Below are 19,859 nucleotides of genomic sequence, written 5' to 3'. Positions count from 1 at the left end.
ATGAAGTGGGGTCGCAAGAACAAGCAAAATAAAGTCGATTTGTATTTGGTTTCTGTCCATTTCGTTCGTGGCCAAATGAATTGCGACTCCTCCTTCTTTTGGCTAATTTTTTTTCTTTAGACAAAACTAACAAGATCATTAATAATGGGAAAATTAGCAAAATAATCCTAAAGTTATTGTAATTGTGCTAATTAAGTTATAAACCTTTTGCATTTATGTCAATTCAATAACTCTACCCAATTTTGACCGGAAATCGCTGATGTAAACATTAACCAATCTTATATAACGTGGCTAGTATTGACATGCACTATTTTTAATAATATTAAAATATTTTTTTATTTTAATATATTTTTTTCTTTATGTTTTTTTTTTTTCCTCCTCCCTCTAGCCTTAAGAAGGCAAATGGCGAGAAGTGAGGGTGAGCCTTAACCTTGCTAGCCACGGTGAGGTCAAGCCTCACTAAGGGCCGATGAGGCTCACCCTCACCAATGGCCAGGGGGTTGCCTCTCCTGCCCTTGCCTCTAGCCGGTTATTGACCGTCAACGAGTGATAATTCCATTTCTAGCCTGACTTGCCGTGGACATGATGTTGAGGGATATATGCAAGTTATGTGAAAATGGACGTGTGGATATTCACGCGTTCAACTCCTTTCAATATACTTGCTTTCAAACTATAATAACTTACTCGTCGGTCAAAAAGATAAGAGGTTTCGTCAAAGATTGACTAGTTGGCCCAAAAAAGTAGATATTTTGAGGATCATTACAAAATCGATCTACCAATAATGATAACAAAATCCATATATTTGTCGCATCCGGAAGAAAACGTTGTAGGTCATGTATAGTGGTCAAGGCAAAATAAGAGCAAAATATCTGTTTATCCTTAGGAAGGCTGTTCATTCAAAATTACCGGAGGCGAACGAGTCAATTCTCTCTCATGGCAAGTGAACAAGATGGGAAGTTTCCTGACATTCTGCAAATGAAAATTCAGGTGGAGTTCCACAGTCGCACGAGCAATATAAATCCACATGTTCGCTCCCCGTCCCTCCACCACTCGTCTTCACAACCCCAAAAAGATAGGCATTCACTCGAGACGCAGAAACAGCGAAAAGACACCGTCGCCACCGGCAATGTTCAGCTTCAACGTGTCACCGCTACTCTCCTTCACACCCTCGTTGGCCTCAATCACACTCGTCCTCTTCATCACCTTCCTCACCCTCAAATGCCTCCGCTTCCTCTTCTCCTCTGCCGCTGCTACTAACCTTCACCTTCCGCCATCACCGCCGAAGCTCCCTATCATCGGGAACCTCCACCAGCTCAGTGATTACCCTCACCGCTCGCTCCAAGCCCTGTCGAGACGCTATGGCCCCTTGATGATGCTCCACTTCGGAAGCGCGCCCGTCCTCGTCGTATCTTCCGCCGACTGTGCCCGGGACATCTTGAAGACCCACGACCTCATTTTCTCCGACCGACCCAGGTATAGGCTAAGCCTGTCAACCCATGTTCATGCATCTTAATTCTCTGTTAAGAGTTATATCTTCTGGCATTTACGATGGAGAAGGTCCCGGTGGACTACAGATATGGACATTGACCTTGTGCCGATTCATGTCATTTCTTCGACTCAGGTCAACCCTGTCGGAGAGGATTTTGTACCACCGTAAGGACGTGTCTCTGGCGCCGTATGGCGAGTACTGGAGGCAAATGAGGAGCATCTGCGTCCTCCAGCTGCTGAGCAACAAGAGGGTCCACTCGTTTCGGACGGTCCAAGAAGAGGAGGTCTCTCTGTTGATGGACAAGATCAAGCAGCATCGCTCGGTGGACCTGAGCGACTTGTTTGCGTCGTTGACGAACGACATCATATGCCGGACGGCTCTGGGGAGGAAGTACAGCGAAGGCATGCAGGGCAAGAAGTTCAAGGTACTTTTAGCGGATATGATGGGGTTGCTGGGCATTTTCAACGTTGGGGACTTCATTCCGAGCCTTGGGTGGATCAACAAGCTAACTGGTCTAGACGCAAAAGTGGAGCGGGTCGCGAGGGAGTTCGACCAGTTCCTCGAAGAGGTGGTGGAGGAGCATCGGAGGAAGATGGAGGCGAGGAGCATCGGCGGCGGAGGTGAAGATAGGAGAGACTTTGTGGACGTTTTGCTGGACATTGAGAAGGACAAAACTGTTGGTTTTGCTTTTGGTGCGGATAGCATCAAAGCACTCGTCTTGGTAAGCTCCCTCTTTTCTCCACCAACGATCTCATGCAATCAATTTTTTTTCTTTCAAGATAATTATTGGATGGTCTTGAGGCTATTTCACCCCCAAAAAATTAAAGAATGGGCTTTCTCTCATATCTATAAATCGATTACTAACTTTTTCCACAACCGACTTAGAATAAACCCCAACAACAATATTGTCCATTGTACTTTTTGAAGAAAATTTTCTCCAACCAATTGTTTATAGACAAATCACAAATATAAACTATACTTACATTTAATTTAACTTAATTATGGATGATGTTCATGTTTCTACCCTACAAATCATTTAACACTAAATGAAAATGTTTCCAAATTAGGAATAAAAAATATAACCATTTGTTTTTTTGTCCCTACCAAAATTAGTCGGGTAACCAAGTTGATGACTTAATTAAGAGAATTCTAAAGTACAAATTACAATTTTATATGATAAGTTCTCGTTAATTTGGAAATATCTCACAATTTTAGATACTAATTTTTTAAGTCTCTCTCTATATATATCGCTTCATTTAGTTGTGACTCGTGTTTGAAAGAGTATTTATGAGTCATAATTGAATGAAGCGATAAGCATCATTAGTTATCCATGACGATTGATTATCAAGTACCCTTGTGCTTGTGCAGGATATATTTGCTGGTGGAACTGATACAACGTACACAGTCCTGGAGTGGGCAATGACCGAGCTCTTAAGGCACCCTCGTGCCATGAACATTCTCCAAACTGAGGTTCGCAAAATCGCCAACGGCAAGCCTAACATAACCCATGCGGACTTGGAGAAAATGCATTACTTGCCAGCAGTCCTCAAAGAGACTCTCCGCCTACACCCTCCGATCCCGCTCCTCGTCCCACGACTGTCGACCCGGGACGTCAAAATCCAAGGCTACGACATCGCAGCGGGGACTATGGTGATCTTGAATGCGTGGACCATCGGGAGGGACCCCAGCACGTGGGACGAGCCGGACAAGTTCAAGCCGGAGAGATTCTTGAACAGCTCGGTGGACTTCAAGGGACAGGATTTCGAGCTGATTCCTTTCGGTGCTGGGAGGAGGGGTTGCCCCGGTACGTCATTCGCGATGTCGACCAACGAACTTGTCTTGGCAAATCTGGTGAACAAGTTCGATTGGGCACTGCCCGAGGGTCTGAAAGCGGAGGATTTGGACATGACCGAATGCACTGGTCTTACCATCCACAGGAAAGTCCATCTCCTTGCTGTTGCCACTCCATTCCCTAGTTAAGACCATCGTCATTACCTTATATGTATTGTTGTAATATCGTGGCGAATGTTTGTGTAATGATTTTTTACTGTAATCAATTTGTAATGATTTTCATCCGTCATTAATCTATAATGGTTTCGTAATGTTTTATAATAGTTTAGTAACGGTTTTGTACCAATTTGCGATTGATTTGTAATGTTTTTTAATTAAATGCAAGAATTGATGATGGATAATGGCTCTCTTTGTTTTTCTTTTTTCAATTACAAATTGTCAGTCCATACATAATTGAAAAGTGATAGATATATCAAAGTAAGAAATTCCTGTTTCTCTTTAAATTTGGGAGAATTACTGAAAAAGTCTTAAATTGATCACAATTGTGTCAATTCGGTCATAAATTCTTTTTTTTTTTTGGGGTCAAATGAGTGATAAAATTTTTGCATTTGTGTCAATTCACTTCATCCAATCAATTGTGTCTAATAATTGCTGACATGGATGTCGGCTGCGACTATAGTACGTGGTACGACCGTAGTTGACATGAACAATTTTTGATAATACTTTAATAATTTTTGAAGTACTTTTTTATTTATTAGTTTTTATCTCTTCTTCGTTGCTCTGTATGGCAGCTGTGCAATGCAAGGACCAACCATCATCACCAACTCGGAACAGCTTCTATACCAAAGCACCAGCCGTGACCCATCCCGGTCTCTACTCTGCCAAACCAACTGTAATGGCAATGTTTGATACACAGCCGTGATGATCATCTCGAGAAACCTTCTCTGAGATATTTAATCAAATCCCCATTAAGGACAAACCCATAAAAGTTCAGCTTTGAACGATTTTTGTTTACTAAACTGTGAAAGTACAATTGAATTTTCTACAAACAAATCAGAACACGGAATCTACTAAAAGAGGGAAACTTGAATCCGAGATGACATGAAGGTGACACTAACTTAAAAGCCAAATACAATTCGACATGTCTCGTTCCGTTTTCAATCTATGATGACACTGACCCATAAACCACTAATCAAAATGAGGCGGGGTCGCAAGAGGAGCACGCCATCTTCTTGGTTCACGCTTCGCGTCGCTCTTGCAGATCAGATAAAACAAATTTGTATTAGAATTTCTGTCCATTTCGTTCTTGGACAAATGAACTACGGAGACTCCTTTTTTCTGGCTGATAGACGAAACTAGCAAGGTCATCAGAGAGTGATAGTTCCATTTCGGGCAGAGTTGCGGTCGATGATGTTGATATTTTTGTAAGTTCTGTGAAAATGGATGCGTGCATCTTTGCGCGTTCAACTCCTTTTAGTCGACTTGCTTTCAATCAATCAATTAAAATTTAATGAACCCCACATATCATTTCTTACACATCGGGCAACAAGACAATTTTTGCAAAGAGGTACTATTGTAAAGTTAAGCCTACAGACGGTCACAAAAGAAATTAGATATTAAGACGATGATTACAATATCGATCTACCAATAATGATTATAATATTAATATATTTGTCTCAATTCGGAAGAAAATCGTTGTTGGTCATGTATAGTGATCACAAGGCAAAAGAATAGTAAATATTTATTTATCCTTAGTTAGAGATGTTCATTCAAAATTACCGGAGGGGAACGAGTCAATTCATTTTTATGGCAAGTGAACAAGACAGGAAATATCCTGGTATTCTACATAGGAGAATTCACGTGGAGCTCCACAACAGCACGAACAATATAAATTCACATGTTCGCTATCTTTTTCCTTCACCCCTCGTCTTCACAACCCTAAAATCACTTGGGACGCAGAAACAGTGGAAAACCACCGTCGCCACCGGTGATGTCGAGCTTCAATGCCTCACCGCTACTCTCCTTCACTCCCTCGCTGTCACTGTTGAAGCTCCTAATCATGGAGAACCTCCACCAGCTCGGCGATTATCCTCACTGCTCGCCCCAAGCCCTGTCGAGGCGCTGTGGCCCCTTCAGGAGCTCGCCCGTCCTCGTCGTATCATCCGCTGATTGTGCACTTGACATCATGAAGACCCACGACCTTATATTTCTCCGACCGACCCAGGTATAGACTAAGCCTGTCAACCCATGTTCATGCATCCTAATTCTCTGTTAGAGTTATATTTTCTAGCATTTATGATTGGAGAGGGTCCCGGTGGACTATGACACTAACCATGCGTCAACTCGTGCTATTTTAAAACGTTGTATTTTTTATTTAACAAGACAAAAGCTTCATATGTACTAAATATGTGCCAATTCATGTCATTTCTTCAACTCAAGTCAACCCTATTCAAGAGGCTTCTGTGCCATCGCAAGGACATGCCATTGGCCCCATATTATTGGGGTGTAATTCATACTCCCTATCAATTATGTAGAGGCAGTGTCCCTATGACTTTAATTTGGGTTTGACCTTATAAATAGTTACTCATGAATAGTAACTGTGAAAAAGAGTTGAGTATTTTAAAGGTATTTATTTATTATCCATAAATTACCCAAAAATACAAAAAAAAAAAAAAAAACCAGTAAAATTTTATCAACGTGTGTGATGAAAATTTTCTTTTTTATTCTTCTGAAAGCCAGAGGATCGTCCATACGTAGAAAAGAATAGGTTCAGTTCACACAAACTGTCCACGCTGAAGAAGACCCCACGTGACAAGAGGACTGCAAAATGCAAATGTCGTGTCTATTCCGGCGGCCGATGGGGCGGCTGGACCATGCAAACTCTGTCATCGATTTCACATTGATTTGACGGAGATATGAAACGAATCAGGTCGATCCGATTAATGGCGACGGAAAAGAAAATTAATCATTGAAGATATAGTTGAAATCTCGCAAGTAATTGATTGGCAATGGGCCACCCACTTTACCATGTCCATCACGAAACATCGTTTTCTTTGAAAGGCTTAGTGGTCCCAAAATTTATCTTATGTACAAGTGCTCAAATTCAAAATGATTTAATCTCCATCTTAAAATCAAAGGTCGAATTAGAAGGGTCAATTCTCAATTCGTGGAATGACAGTTGGCCCATTTGGTTTTAAAATCGGACCAACCAGTCCCATCTAGTCAAGAATCAATGGTGATATCTTCTTCTTCTTTTTCCCATATTCCCTTGGAGTGTAGTTGCATAGTCTAAACTCTTACTCTTTGGTATTTTGGTTATTTAATCAATAAAAATATTGATAGAAAGACATTAAAGGTGTGATAAAGTATAATCAAGTATCATTAACTTGTTAATAAAAAAATATCGAGCCAGTCTAGGTAGTCCGGATGATTTGGTTTACACCTAGAACAGGAGACCTGACCAACAGTCACCGGTTCCAAGTTTTAGGAATGGGGAGCTGTCCAGAACCGGTCGATTTGCTCTAATTCGGTTCAGTTTCAGTACTCACCCTTAGTCGCACATACATGTTTGATTCGGAGCAACTCAGTTCCCGTGTCCAAATTGTTGAGGCCAATGTATGGTGCAAGCGAAGAAGTTTGGACTGGTATTCCATTTTACCGCACATCCCATTTCGATACTAATGCATTCTTGAATGACATCTCGTGACTTTCGTTTTGGATGGATAGCGAGTTAAGGTTCCTCAACGCCTGCTCCTACTCACTATAAAAAGAACCAGACGCAGGAGGAAGCAAGTTGTATCTGGGGTTCTGATAGAAGAAAATGATGTCAAGTGCACTTCTCAGGCAATATCTTTATCCCCTTTTAATACCATTTACCTTCTGCATCTTGCTCCTCTTCAAATGGTTGCTTTCACCTTCCACCACCCAAAACACCACCACCCACCACCTTCGCCACCAAGGCTTCCCATCCTCGGAAACCTCCACCAGATCGGCTCGCGCCCTCACTCCTCACTTGCAAACTTGTCCCGTAAACATGGCCCTCTCATGCTCCTCCGACTCGGCCGTGTGCCGGTGCTTGTGGTCTCGTCAGCGGATGCCGCCCGCGAGATCATGAAGACCCACGACCTCATCTTTGCCAACAGGCCAAAGTCGAAGATCTTCGAAAAGCTTGTGTACGACTACAAGGACTTGTCGATGGCGCCATACGGCGAGTACTGGAGGCAGATGAAGAGCGTCTTCGTATTGCAACTCCTGAGCAACAAGAGGGTCCAGTCGTTTCGCCCGGTCCGGGAGGAAGAGGTGGCCAACCTGATCGCCGACATCGAGGGCTTGCTTTCTTCCGCATCGCCGACAACCGTGAATTTGGGCGAGAGGTTCGCAGCGCTAACCAACGACGTGGTGTGCAGGGTGGCTTTGGGGAGGAAGTATGGTGGGAAGAGGTTCAAGGCGATACTCATGGAATTTGTGGAGTTGTTGGGAGCTCTCAGCTTCGGGGATTATATTCCTTGGCTTGCATGGGTGGATCGAGTGAGCGGTTTGGATGAGCGGCTGGACAAGGTGGCTAAAGAGCTTGATGGTTTCTTGGATGAAGTTGTGGAAGAGCATGTTGAGAAGAGGATGAACTGCGAGGGCGGCGTCGACGTACAAGAAGGCAAAGAAGATTTTGTGGATATCTTGCTTTCTATCCAGAAGGATAGCTCCGTCGGTTTTTCCATTGATAAAATTACCATCAAAGCTCTCATCTTGGTACGCAAGTTCTTGCACGGCCCTTTTTGTTTATTTGGCTAATCATTATTCCTAGAATCATTCTACGGTGCGCGGAGCTATATGAACCATCGATATGTGGCCACGATCTCTTCTAATGTTTCAGATCACTCTGTCCATTATAGACTTTTGTCTCGGCATGTTTTTTTAATTTGTTAGTTTAGCACACATCTCTTGCAAAAGATGATGCTTAATTCCCTTAAAAACTCCAAAGTTTTTAAGTCCAATTCTGATTTTATCCATAACATTTTTCTTAATAAAAATTATATTTTTCTTTCTAGTTTTAAATCTGCTCTCGCATCCAAAAATAGCCACCGAGTTCTTCCAAATGATCAATATCATGAGGCTACTGTTATTCCGTGCAAAAGTGAGAGTGTTGTGGGAGTGAATTTGGGAGTATAGTGAAAATCTATGATTTTTTTTTTTTTTAACTTAAATAAGTTTGGGCAGAATTGAGATTTCACCTAAAATTTAGATTTTTTGGGGGAGTTAAGCCCAAACGGACGGTTTGATACCTCTTTCAGTTGTGAGCATGCAATGTCAGTCGATGTCATTTTAGCAATTTGCACTCAAGTTTTTGGCAAAAGTTGCACTTTAATTAGCCTATGAAATAACGTGGAATCACTCTAGATTGCTACGTGATGGTACTGATCATGTAGGTAGAGACAGACTAAAATGAACAGAGTATTGTATAGTCTAGATCCTAGCACTCTCCTTCTCTGATTGAGCTTTCTCCTTTTGGTCAAGGAGCACTATTTTGGGCACTTTGGATTGATAGGCCAATTGTAATTTCATCTTAATGTTAGTCTCCCAATGTTGGCAACAAGGTCAGGGGGATGGGGTTTCGGGATTTAATTACCTTTAACAAATCTATGCTTGGAAAGCAAGCTTGGAGGCTTTTTCAGCATCCTCAAGCTATCTGGAGTCGGCTCTTTAAAGGTTTATACTTCAGATATTCCTCCTTCCAATCTGCTACTTCAGGACACCGTCCTTCTTGGGGATGGCAGAGTTTATTGAAAGGTCGAGATGTGATTACACCTAAATTACGTTGGTTAGTCGGGGATGGGACGCAGATTCACATTAGAACATATAATTGGTTACCACAAGGTCAGATAGGAGGCTTACCTGCGGATGGAGAACCAGAACTAGTTGCTGATCTCATTGATTCCCAAAATTCTGAATGGAAGTCTTCCTGTGTTACTTCATTCTTCGATGCCCAGGTTAGTACAGCCATTCTCAACACTCCTATCAATCCGTCTCTCCATCAGAATCAACTGGTTTGGACAGAGACTCCTTCGGGTACCTACTCAGTGAAGAGTTGTCATCATTATCTATCTTCACAATCTCAGACAATAATTCATGATCCATCTTCCTCTTATACTAACCCACCCCTGTTATGGAGGAGAATTTGGAATATGCACACAGTTCCCAAGATTAAGGTTTTTCTATGGTTAGCTTGCAAAAATGCATTAGCAACCAAACATAATCTCAACCAGCGACATATCATCTCGCATCCCTACTGTACTCTCTGCCATAATTCTATCCCAGAAACAATTGAGCATATGTTTTTCTTTTGCCCATGGACTCAAGACATCTGGAATCATGAAGAAATCAAAGTCAGTATGTCTCCTACCTCTGTTCGCAGATTTGATGCCTGGCTTGTGGATCGTGTTTCTAACCCTCAAGCGTCTCCGGATCTCGAAACGATTGCTCATATTCTGTGGGAGATATGGAAACATCGAAACAATGCTGTCTTTCGCCAGATTCCGCTGGATCCTCTCCTAGTTGTCAATGAAGCCCTTTCCCAATACACCATCTTCAAGGTCATCCAACCCTCGTCACAGAAACATCAAAACACTTAGATTAGTCTAGGGCACAGATGGAATCCCCCAGCGGAGGGTTATATCAAGTGTAATATTGATGGGGCTTTTCGTTCAGTCGTGGAGAACGGATCCATTGCTTGCATTTTTAGAGATAGCAAAGGAATTTTGACGGATGTGCTTACCCGATCTGTGCCTACTCAGTCGGCATTCCAAGCTGAGATCTATGCCCTTATCTCTGCTATCCAACGGATCATCCAGAAGGGACTCCATCTTCAGCACGTTGTGATTGAATCTGATTGCTTGCAGTTGGTGGAGATCGTTCGGACGAAACAGAAGCCGCCATGGAAGGAGACTCATCTCTTCGCGAATCTTGGAGATCTTCTCCCGCAATGCCCTCTCCTATCGCTTCAACACATTCGGCGAACAGCAAACCTAGCAGCTGATTGGGCTGCAAAAGCCCACCGGGATCAAGGCCCACCAACAAACTGGCTCCTCTTTCCTCCGCCTAGTTTCCTTAATATTCTCTCTTCGGATGTTATACCTTGTCTTAATTTCTAATATAATATAAGCTCTTTTTCGACCAAAAAAATGTTGGCAACAAGGTTAATCATCAGGCAAGAATACTTTCGAGCAGGCGTACGATAGTCATGCCGACAACATTGTTATAATTGCAGGATGCATTTGCAGCGGGAACAGACACTACATACACTGCCCTAGAGTGGGCAATGACCGAGCTTCTCAGACATCCAAATGCAATGCGACAAGCACAAGCCGAGGTCAGAAGGATTGCCGGTCACAAGTCGAGCATAACCGAGGAAGACCTGGACCAAATGTGCTACTTGAAAGCCGTGATCAAGGAAACCCTCCGATCGCATCCTCCGATCCCACTACTAATCCCCGAGAGTCAACCCAAGACACCAAAGTGATGGGCTATGACGTCGCGGCAAGGACGCGAGTGATTGTCAATGCTTGGGCCATCGGGAGAGACCCTTCGCTGTGGGACTCGCCAGACGAGTTCCGTCCGGAGAGGTTCTTGAACTCATCCATCAATTTCCAGGGACATGACTTTGAGCTCATTCCATTCGGAGCAGGGCGGAGAGGCTGTCCGGGAATCGCATTCGCCATTGTTGTGGATGAGCTTGTTTTGGCCAATCTCTTGCACAAGTTCGATTGGAGATTGCCTGATGGCGTGGGGCAGCTGGACATGACCGAGTCCACTGGTCTAACCATTCACAAGAAGTTCCCTCTCATTGCTTCTGCCGCTATAGCCACTCTATAATGCTACCAACGATTTTTACTTATTTTTACATCTAATTCAGGCAATGTTGTCCGACAGATGTGGCGGATGAAGTTCCTTCTTCCCATTTTCCAAATATTTCTGGCAATGCAAAGTTCTTATGCAGTCTGATGGTCGGAATACACTCTTTTCATAAAGATAGGTTCAGTGAAGTATCAATTAGGCCTATATGCGCATGTGGAAAACAGTTACTGTGAGAAGAAGACGATCCAAAATAGGGATGTATTTAAAGATATAAGCGATGAACGTCATGAACTGATGTAGGAGCTTCGGTACTGAGGATTGAGGAAGGTGAAGGGCTCTTTGCGAACACGAAATGGGAGAGGCCAACACGTCTGAGCAAAGGCACCAAATTTTATGATAGCCCCGGAGATTCATCTGAGAGTCGATTCGGTCAATCCAAATCTTGGATGGATTTTGATTTACAAAATTTCAGAATTGCTCTGTTTTCTTAATGACAGAATAGTTAGAATAATCAAGGAAGATTAGTGTATAATGATCTTTAATAATGGATGGTACTCAAGATGGATGGCTTGCAGCCTAATTTCTTAGAATCATTAGTCGACAAGAAGGCGTGAACTCTTAATTTTTAATCTATGGCTGATTGAAATTTAATTCAACCTAATCAATTGATCTTAAATAGTTTAATTTGTTGACAAACTCTCCACAAAGGATTCCCAAAACACTGAACAAAAAGAAAAATATACCCATCAGTCATCTCTTTCATTTCCCCAATCACTTAAAACACTTAGAAAGACCTAAGCACTTAATTATTATTTCGCAGATATCTATCAAAAAGCGACATGCTTAAAGCATGATGATCACGTGATCAACCCATCCCTAGATGATTTGGCGCGGCTCCAATGATTAGTCGGAAGAGCACTGATTTTGGGTCGCTATTGCCATCGCTAATCCTAGCAGCATTCTTTTGTTACCCTGCACAGGATGATATCCCAGGATGGCTTTCAGGACATAAGAAAATTCTACCACGATGCACTACATTGCATGTGAATGGCTTTGTCCATGACAAATGCATCATATAATCACCAGAGAAGGACATTTTTTTTTATAAGACTGACATTGACTAAAATTAAAACCAAATGGCCGGCAAATTAGATAGATAATTTCAGTGACTTTTTTTTTTTTTTTTTTTTTTTGGTCAAAAGAGGTTTCTTTCATTACGTCCTGGGAACAAAACAAGGACTTTTACCCAAGCCCAAACACAAGATAGACGTAAGACAGTGAGGAGGATAAGACAACCAGTTCGGCGCAAGGGAATCATCGCGGCACACCTTCACGATCCAATCCGCTGCCCGGTTCGTTTCTCGCGGATTGAAGCCCATGGACACTGCAGCTAATGAACCCAACTTTTGTTTACACTCTGCCACCACCGATTGAACAGCCCAAGGTATTTCGGCCCAGCCCAGGATAGCTTCTGCTGCTGTTGAGTTGTCTGTGATGATCTGAACAGGAAATACTTTAGTTGGTCTCCCCTGTTCGTTGAACTGAAGGGCACTCGTGCGTGTCTCCTCCACGAAGTGCAGCCCTTCCTTTAGAGCTAGGGTTTCTACGACAAGGGCAGATGGTGCGAGGATTTTCTTGGCGAATCCATCCACAAGACGCCCGTGATGGTCTCTGCAAATCCCTGCAACCGCGCCCTGTTTTGAGGCGCAACTCCAAGACCCATCCCCGTTCAATTTCAGCTCGCCTTTTATCGGTGGTATCCACTCCTCCCCTCTCCCAAGTTGCTCGTTCTTTCGGTTTTGCATTGTGGTATTGGGACTCCATTTTCTGTAGAGTTCAAGATCATAGCTTGCGTCCTCCACGATTTGTTGTGGTTTTAGTCGATTGGATCTGAAAACCCATGCATTTCTTGCTTTCCATATCGACCATAAAATACCTGCAAGGAGTGCATTTGATTTCCACTCATTCGGTGAAACAAGTTCTCCGAGATCCATTTATCCATTCTTGTGACTTTCTCAATGGTTGTATTCAATAGTATGTGGGGATCTAACCATATCTATTTCGTCCAGGAACATAAGAGGAGGAGATGCTCGAGAGTTTCTAGGGCTTCATGGCAAATGGGACAAAGTGGATCAGGTAACATTTTCCTCCTGTAGAGATTTTCTCTTGTCGGCAACGCATTATTACGACGCTCCATAGGAAAAATTTCACTTTTGGGTAGTGTGGGGTTTGCCAAATTGTTGTCCATAGACCTCGGGGTGGCTGATATGACGATGATGGTTGGTTTTCTTTCAGCTGTTTTTTCTGGGAGCATATTTTGTTGTAGCCATTTCTGACCATATAGGAGCCCATATTATTGCCCGTCCACACTATTCTGTCCATTGATGAGTGTGAGCTGAGCGGTATTGAAAGGATCTTGTGGATAACTTGCTCGTCGAACATTTCCTTTAGCTTCGCCACATCCCATTCTTTTTCTTCAGGTACAATCAATTCCGCGACAGTTGTTGGTTCATTTAGATTTGCACCTCCTCTGATCCGACCTCCAGGTAGCCACACATCTTCCCTAATTCGATATGTTTACCATCACCCACTAGCCATCTCGTCTCCGATTCAATTGCTTCCCTTCCTATCAGCGAGACTTTGCCATCCCCATGAGGGGCGACTACCCTTACCAAAGACGCCAAAACTCTCCTTGTGGGTAATAAATACCTTTAACAACTTTTTTCCATAGGGAATTCGGATCCTGAACAAGTCGCCACGCTTGTCTCCCCAGTATAGCCTTATTGAAAGACACTAAATCTCTGAACCCCAATCCTCCGGTGTCCTTCCTTGTTCTCAAAGATTCCCAACTCTTCCAATGAATTCCTTTTCGGTCAATAGTTTGTTTCCACCAAAAGCACGCAATTCTTTTTTCTATTGATTTACGAATAGAGATCGGTATCTTGAAAATAGACATTGCATACTTGTGGAAGAGCTTGTACAATTTGTTTTGATAAGTACCTCTTTCCCTGCTTTAGTCAACAATTTCTCCTTCCAGCCCTCTAGCTTCGAGTTGACCCTTGCTAGGATCCATGCAAACATATGCTTTTTTTATTGTCCCCAGTCAGACGGAATTCCCAAGTATTTGCTTGTCTTGTCTATAATAGGGACTTGTAGTTGATTTGCCAAGTTTCTCTTTAGAGTTAGTGGACAATTCTGGCGAAAGAAAATACCTGACTTGTTTAAGTTGATGGCCTGCCCTGATGCATAGCGATACTGGTTTAGGATATTCGCTAGGTTTTGACATTCCATAATCATTCCATCCAAGAAAAATATGACGTCATCCGCAAATAAAAGATGAGATAGAGTTGGACACCACCTATTTAATTTGATTCCCCTCAGACTTCCATCTGATATTGCCCTGCTCATTAGAATAGATAGCACATTTGCCATAATAATAAATAAGGCGAAAGTGGATCTCCCTATCTTATACCTCGAGATGGATGGAACTGTTGTATCGACTCTCCATTAATTTTCACACTAAAATATACCATAGAAATGCACATTTCACACCTTTGGACCCATTCCTTGCGTAATCCCATTTTCTTCATACACTCATATAAGAAATCCCATTCAACTCGATCATATGCCTTTTGCATATTTAATTTAAGAACTGCTTGAACTTTCTTTTTCCTCTTTCGAATGCGCAGTTGATGTAGCACCTCCTGAACTATCAAGATATTGTCCTGTATTTGTCTTCCACTCACAAAGGCACTCTGTTCTATTGCAATAATATCCGGAAGCCATAGCCTAAGATAGTTTGCCATTACTTTAGAAATGACCTTATAACTGAAATTACATAAACTAATGGGTCTATATTGAGTAATGTGTTCCGGAGTTGCTACTTTTGGAATGAGAACAATATGTGTCATATTCAATTTAGGATCGAAAGTACCCGTAGTGAGGAAGCTATCAACCATCTGGAATACATCTTGTTGAATGTCAATCCAATAATGATGATAAAATTGCCCACAAAGCCCATCTAGTCTAGGTGCCTTAGTGGCTCCCATTTGAAAAACCGCCTCTTTTACTTCATCCATTGTTACCCTCCTCATCAAGGACTCGTTCATTTATGCATTGACAAGTTGTGGGCATTGATCTAGGACTGGTTGAAAATTTCTAGGACCTTCAATGGTGTAGAGGGATTGGTAAAACTGGCCAATGTGTCGCTTTAGTGCTTCAGGTTCCCGACACCAATGATCATCATTCATTTTCAACATTGTGATTCTATTCCGTACCCTCCACTGGACCATAGTAGCATGAAAGTATTTGGAATTTCTATCCCCCACCTTAGCCACTTAATGCGGGATCTCATACTTCGCACATCTCTTCATGCCTCCATAACTGTTCAATCCGCTCTTTAATTTGTTTGATTTCCTCCCAGAACTCAGCTCCTTCTGGACTATTAGTCAGCACAGTGAGTCTTCTCTTTAAAAGTTCAATTTGCTTATGTGCGTTTGAGAATTTCCGTTTACTCCATGTTCCCAATGCACCAGCCACCTTTTGTGATTTTTGAACTACATCTTCCAGTGTGTTATGGTGATCATTCCACGCTCCTTTAACTATATCTCTACATTCTTGGTCTTCTAAACAATATGCCTCAAAGCGAAACTCTTTTTTCCTTCAGAGGATATTCAGGTGTAGAGTGAGGATAAGAGGACTATGGTCGAACCTAATCTGGCAAAGCAACTAAATGCCTCTACATTTGGAAACTCCACTCTCCATTCTATGTTGCATAACACCTGTCAAGCCTTTCTCTTACCAAATTCCCCCCTCTCGTTATTTGACCATGTATAGGCACACCCCTTACTTTCAATATCCATTAATGCACAGTCATTCAGCACTTCCCTAAAAGCCACCATTCGATAATGATCCATCCCTCGTCCTCCTTCCTTTTCCCAGAAATCAAGAACCTCGTTGAAGTCCTCCATGCAAATCCATGGTAATGAGTTGATATGGTGGATTGCTCGAAGTTTCTGCCATAAACAAATCCTCTTCTGGAAATCAGTAGATGCGTGTAGAAAGGATATTCTCATCAGGGTATCGGAAGTAGGATCCCTATATATAATATCGATCAGCTCGTTTGAATGCTCCTTTACCTCCACCTTTAATTCCTCATTCCACATTGCTATTAGTCCCCCTGCTATGCCAATTGGATTGATAATAAACGACTCCTTGAACTTAAGTTGCTACCTAACTCTGTCCACCACTGTTTTTATGTTCTTTGTCTCCATTAGGAACACCAAATCGGGTCTATCAAGAGCCACAAGGGCTCTGAGATACTGGACCGTCAAGGTAGACCCTAATCCCTAACAGTTCCAGCTCAAAACTTTCATTTATCCCCCGGTGGCTTATTAGGGCTAGCCACCAAAGCCCATTCATGCACTCCCTTATCTACTTGGATAGGTGTTTCGAGAAGCAGAGTCTCATCAATTGCATTTGCATCCTATCCCCTGTAAATTATAACACTTTGCCCTCTTTATTTTCTTGCTTGCCGGAAGAATATGACCTTTCTTGCTCTTTTTGTGTGTTGTAGCTATGCTATCCAGCACCGTTTCTGTCCATGATGAATTTGAGAGAAGAAGTAGAGAGCTTGTGTCTCTTTTGCCTTTCACGACCTTGGGCTCACTAGCTATGCCTTTCCCTTTTAACTTTAGTAATTTTGAAGATTGAGCTTCCATAGGATAATTCAATTGCTGTTCATAATTATGAGTACTGGTTGGGATCTTCATAGTACCGGCCGGTGGAGTTTCCTCAGCTATTTCTTGCTCCTCATTTGGTATCTCCTCCCCATAATACATTTTTCAGAAAGGGCTATTTTCCTTTGCTTCCGCTTTCAGCCAAAATCCAAAGTTTCCCGCTACTTCCTCCCCCGGCTTTGGTTCCTCATAAGGGATTTCCTCATAGGTTGTGGCATAATGGCCTATTCGGCCACATGAATAGCAATAGTAAGGAAGCCTCTTGTACTTAAAGTCCACCCATATTTGATCATCATCAAAATTCACCAATGCTCTGGCTGTAGGGGGCGTGATAAGTTTAGCATCACCCGCGCTCCGCCCACTTTACATGGACTGCCTTCTTTGCCATCTATTTTCAATTCCACCACCTTGCCTATCTTCCCGACCACCTCTAGCATTGTCTTTTCAGTGATTCGAATTATTGGAATTCCCAACACTTGCACCCAAAATGCACAATGAGTAAAGACATGCTTGTGGATAGGTACCTTTGGTTGTAGTTTGTATAGAATCAGCAGGTTCCCAAGAAACACCAAGGGTCGCATCCAAGACTCTTTTCAAATTAGCTTCCTCTCTCTGAAAGTGAACGAAAATAGGCCCGACTGCACTACCTCACACACTACATTTTCAGTCTTCCAAGCCTTCTTCATGGTGGATAAAAAGGCCGGAAAGTTAACATTAGGCCTGGAGAATAGTTTCCCTAGCAGTATGAGATTACAAGCTTTCCATTTATCCTTAGGGATTTCTTCAAACACGTTGGCTACAAAATCCTCTAACCACATTTGCCCCATTCGTCTACATAGTGCAGCCAACCTATGCTCTTTAACTGATTCATTCTCCATTGCAACCTCTTTTTTGTTTTATAGGTGCAAATTCAGGACATCCTCCAAGACTTTCCTAGGAAAGGAAAGACATTAAATCCTACACATACCGAGTGGTGGAGCCGAAAAAACGTGGATGAAGGGAGCTCGAGTACCGCTGCTGTCTCTATTTCACTTACCATTCTTTACCCAAAGAATCCATAAAGTCCAGACTCCATCCATACTCGTAAGGGGCTGTTGTAATGAGTGATGACGGATGATAATAGTAAGGAGAGATTACATTGTGACGATAGGTTCATCCATTTTTGTGGTCTGTGTTCGGGTTGAGGAATTTTTAGTCGTCGGGTGTATTGGGATTCATTGATATTGGGAGATTTAGGGCTTGGGACACACTATCACCATGGATAGAGATGGAGCTCTTCCAAGAGAGAGAGAGAGAGAGAGAGAGAGACTCTTAAAAGAGAGCTAGTCTTTTGCCACAGCTGTCTTGCTCTTGACTTGATAAGATTACCACGCTCTGGTAGTTAAAGGTCGAGATACTATCGGTCAAGAAATTAATGTGACTTGTGAGGTACAACAATTATTAGGAAATAATCAAGTTAGAGCTGTAGCTATGAGTGCTACAGATGGTTTAATGAGAGGAATGGAAGTGATTGACACGGGAGCTCCTTTAAGTGTTCCAGTCGGTGGAGCGACTCTCGGCCGAATTTCAGTGACTTCCGTATATTAAACTGTGTGGGAATCAATTAAGAAGTAGAGAATAGCAATATCATGATTTGTTTCTCCCAACATGCTTGGTCCTAGCAGCTTTGCTTTGATTGTTTTGGGAAAGAGCAAGTCTAGGAAAAGAAATAGCAACCTCCAACCAAGCCCTCCCAAATCGCCAATCATTGGCAATCTCCACTAGCTTGGCAAATCGCCGCACATATCTCTTCATCACCTCACGAGGAAGTACTGGCTGATCATGTCCTTGTAGCTTGGCAAAGTCCGAACCATAGTTGTATCCTCGACCGCGATGGCCAAGAACTCTGCCAAGCACTTGTTTTATTATTACTCCCACACGGCTCCTTTGTTTTCACTTAATCAAGTAGTATATGCCGACTGTCATTGTGACATGCGACATATGTCAACCAAAGACTTCCTTCAAATAACCCAACGCTAGCATTGATTAACAATCGGTTGTTTGGTATTGATCTTAAGACAGATTTCGCATCTTAAATTCCTTCTACCCGTTTATCCTAGTTTCTGACATTGCAATGTTTCTAACATAGGTTCTATGTAGGCATTATGTGGTCCAACGTCCACGATACAATTTCTTTGTATACATAGGTCCAACAAAACAAAACAAAAAACAGTTAGGGTCGACGTTGAGAGTCAAAGATGCTGCAAAACTTCGCGTATGGGCACGTGTGAACAACGTTTGTTGAGATTGTCGGATTCCCAAAAACAGGATTCGACACTAAATCGAATCCCTAAAACAGATGCGAAAGACGAGCCCAAAAACAAACATGTATCACCGATCAAAGACACACCACGAAATCGAGCGTACCTTATTGTCCACAGATTAAACACCAACACCGATATGAGGGAGAAAGGCGATCCCGTTCGATCCGATGATGTCAATTCGCCTTGAAGGGAAGAGAGTGTCGTCTCTTTTGTTACCTTTTCTTTTGGAGAGAGAGAGAGGGAGGAGGAACGTACTTACTGTCAAAAGGTGCGTTCCTCCCTCTCTTTTCCCCTTAAATACATCCTCTCCAAAGGACGTGTCCCTTCGATAAAAGACGTTCCCCCAAAAGTTACAACCCTTCAACATATCCCTCCATCCATGGGCCCTAATCTTGTGGGCCAGGCTTTTAGGCCTAACATGGGTGGACGAGCCAACTTAGGCCAATCACAATAATTAATAAAACCATCATCACCCACTTGCACATGGTGGGCCGAACAGGATCCTTTTTACCTCTCTTCAACATTCATACCGGTGAGTAATCTGTGCGACCAGCATACTTTGAGAGCTCGTTACTATACATATGTTAGGAATATATAACAACTCATAATGGGCATCATATCTTTGAGTAGATATAGTATGCAGTACTCTAGATCGATTGATTACATTATATTTCTTTTGATCTCTTTTAA

At 42.5% G+C, this 19,859-nt stretch overlaps 2 protein-coding genes and 1 non-coding gene across 3 annotated transcripts; 2 read left to right on the top strand and 1 right to left on the bottom strand.

Moving 5' to 3' along the window:
• The first annotated feature begins 952 nt into the window (after positions 1-952).
• Positions 953-3,626, top strand: LOC104417561 (cytochrome P450 736A117). Its single transcript, XM_010028821.3, has 3 exons — positions 953-1,473; positions 1,622-2,210; positions 2,858-3,626. The coding sequence occupies exons 1-3, from the start codon at positions 1,025-1,027 to the stop codon at positions 3,467-3,469; spliced, it is 1,650 nt and encodes a 549-aa protein (XP_010027123.2). The 5' UTR covers positions 953-1,024; the 3' UTR covers positions 3,470-3,626.
• A 3,121-nt stretch (positions 3,627-6,747) lies between these two features.
• Positions 6,748-11,275, top strand: LOC104417552. The gene is made up of 3 exons (XR_005548752.1): positions 6,748-6,924; positions 7,007-8,026; positions 10,542-11,275. It is a non-coding gene; the product is annotated as a cytochrome P450 736A117 (transcript).
• Positions 11,276-12,342: 1,067 nt separating this feature from the next.
• LOC120290188 lies at positions 12,343-12,933 on the bottom strand. The gene has a single exon (XM_039305945.1). It carries the CDS (start codon positions 12,931-12,933, stop codon positions 12,343-12,345), a length of 591 nt encoding a protein of 196 aa, XP_039161879.1.
• Positions 12,934-19,859: the final 6,926 nt, after the last annotated feature.

The sequence above is a fragment of the Eucalyptus grandis genome, chromosome 2 (genome assembly GCF_016545825.1).
Source record: "Eucalyptus grandis isolate ANBG69807.140 chromosome 2, ASM1654582v1, whole genome shotgun sequence".
In the NCBI taxonomy this organism is placed as follows: Eukaryota; Viridiplantae; Streptophyta; class Magnoliopsida; order Myrtales; family Myrtaceae; genus Eucalyptus; species Eucalyptus grandis.
Note: the sequence above shows the minus strand (reverse complement) of the source record. Positions and strands in the feature narration are given on the sequence as shown.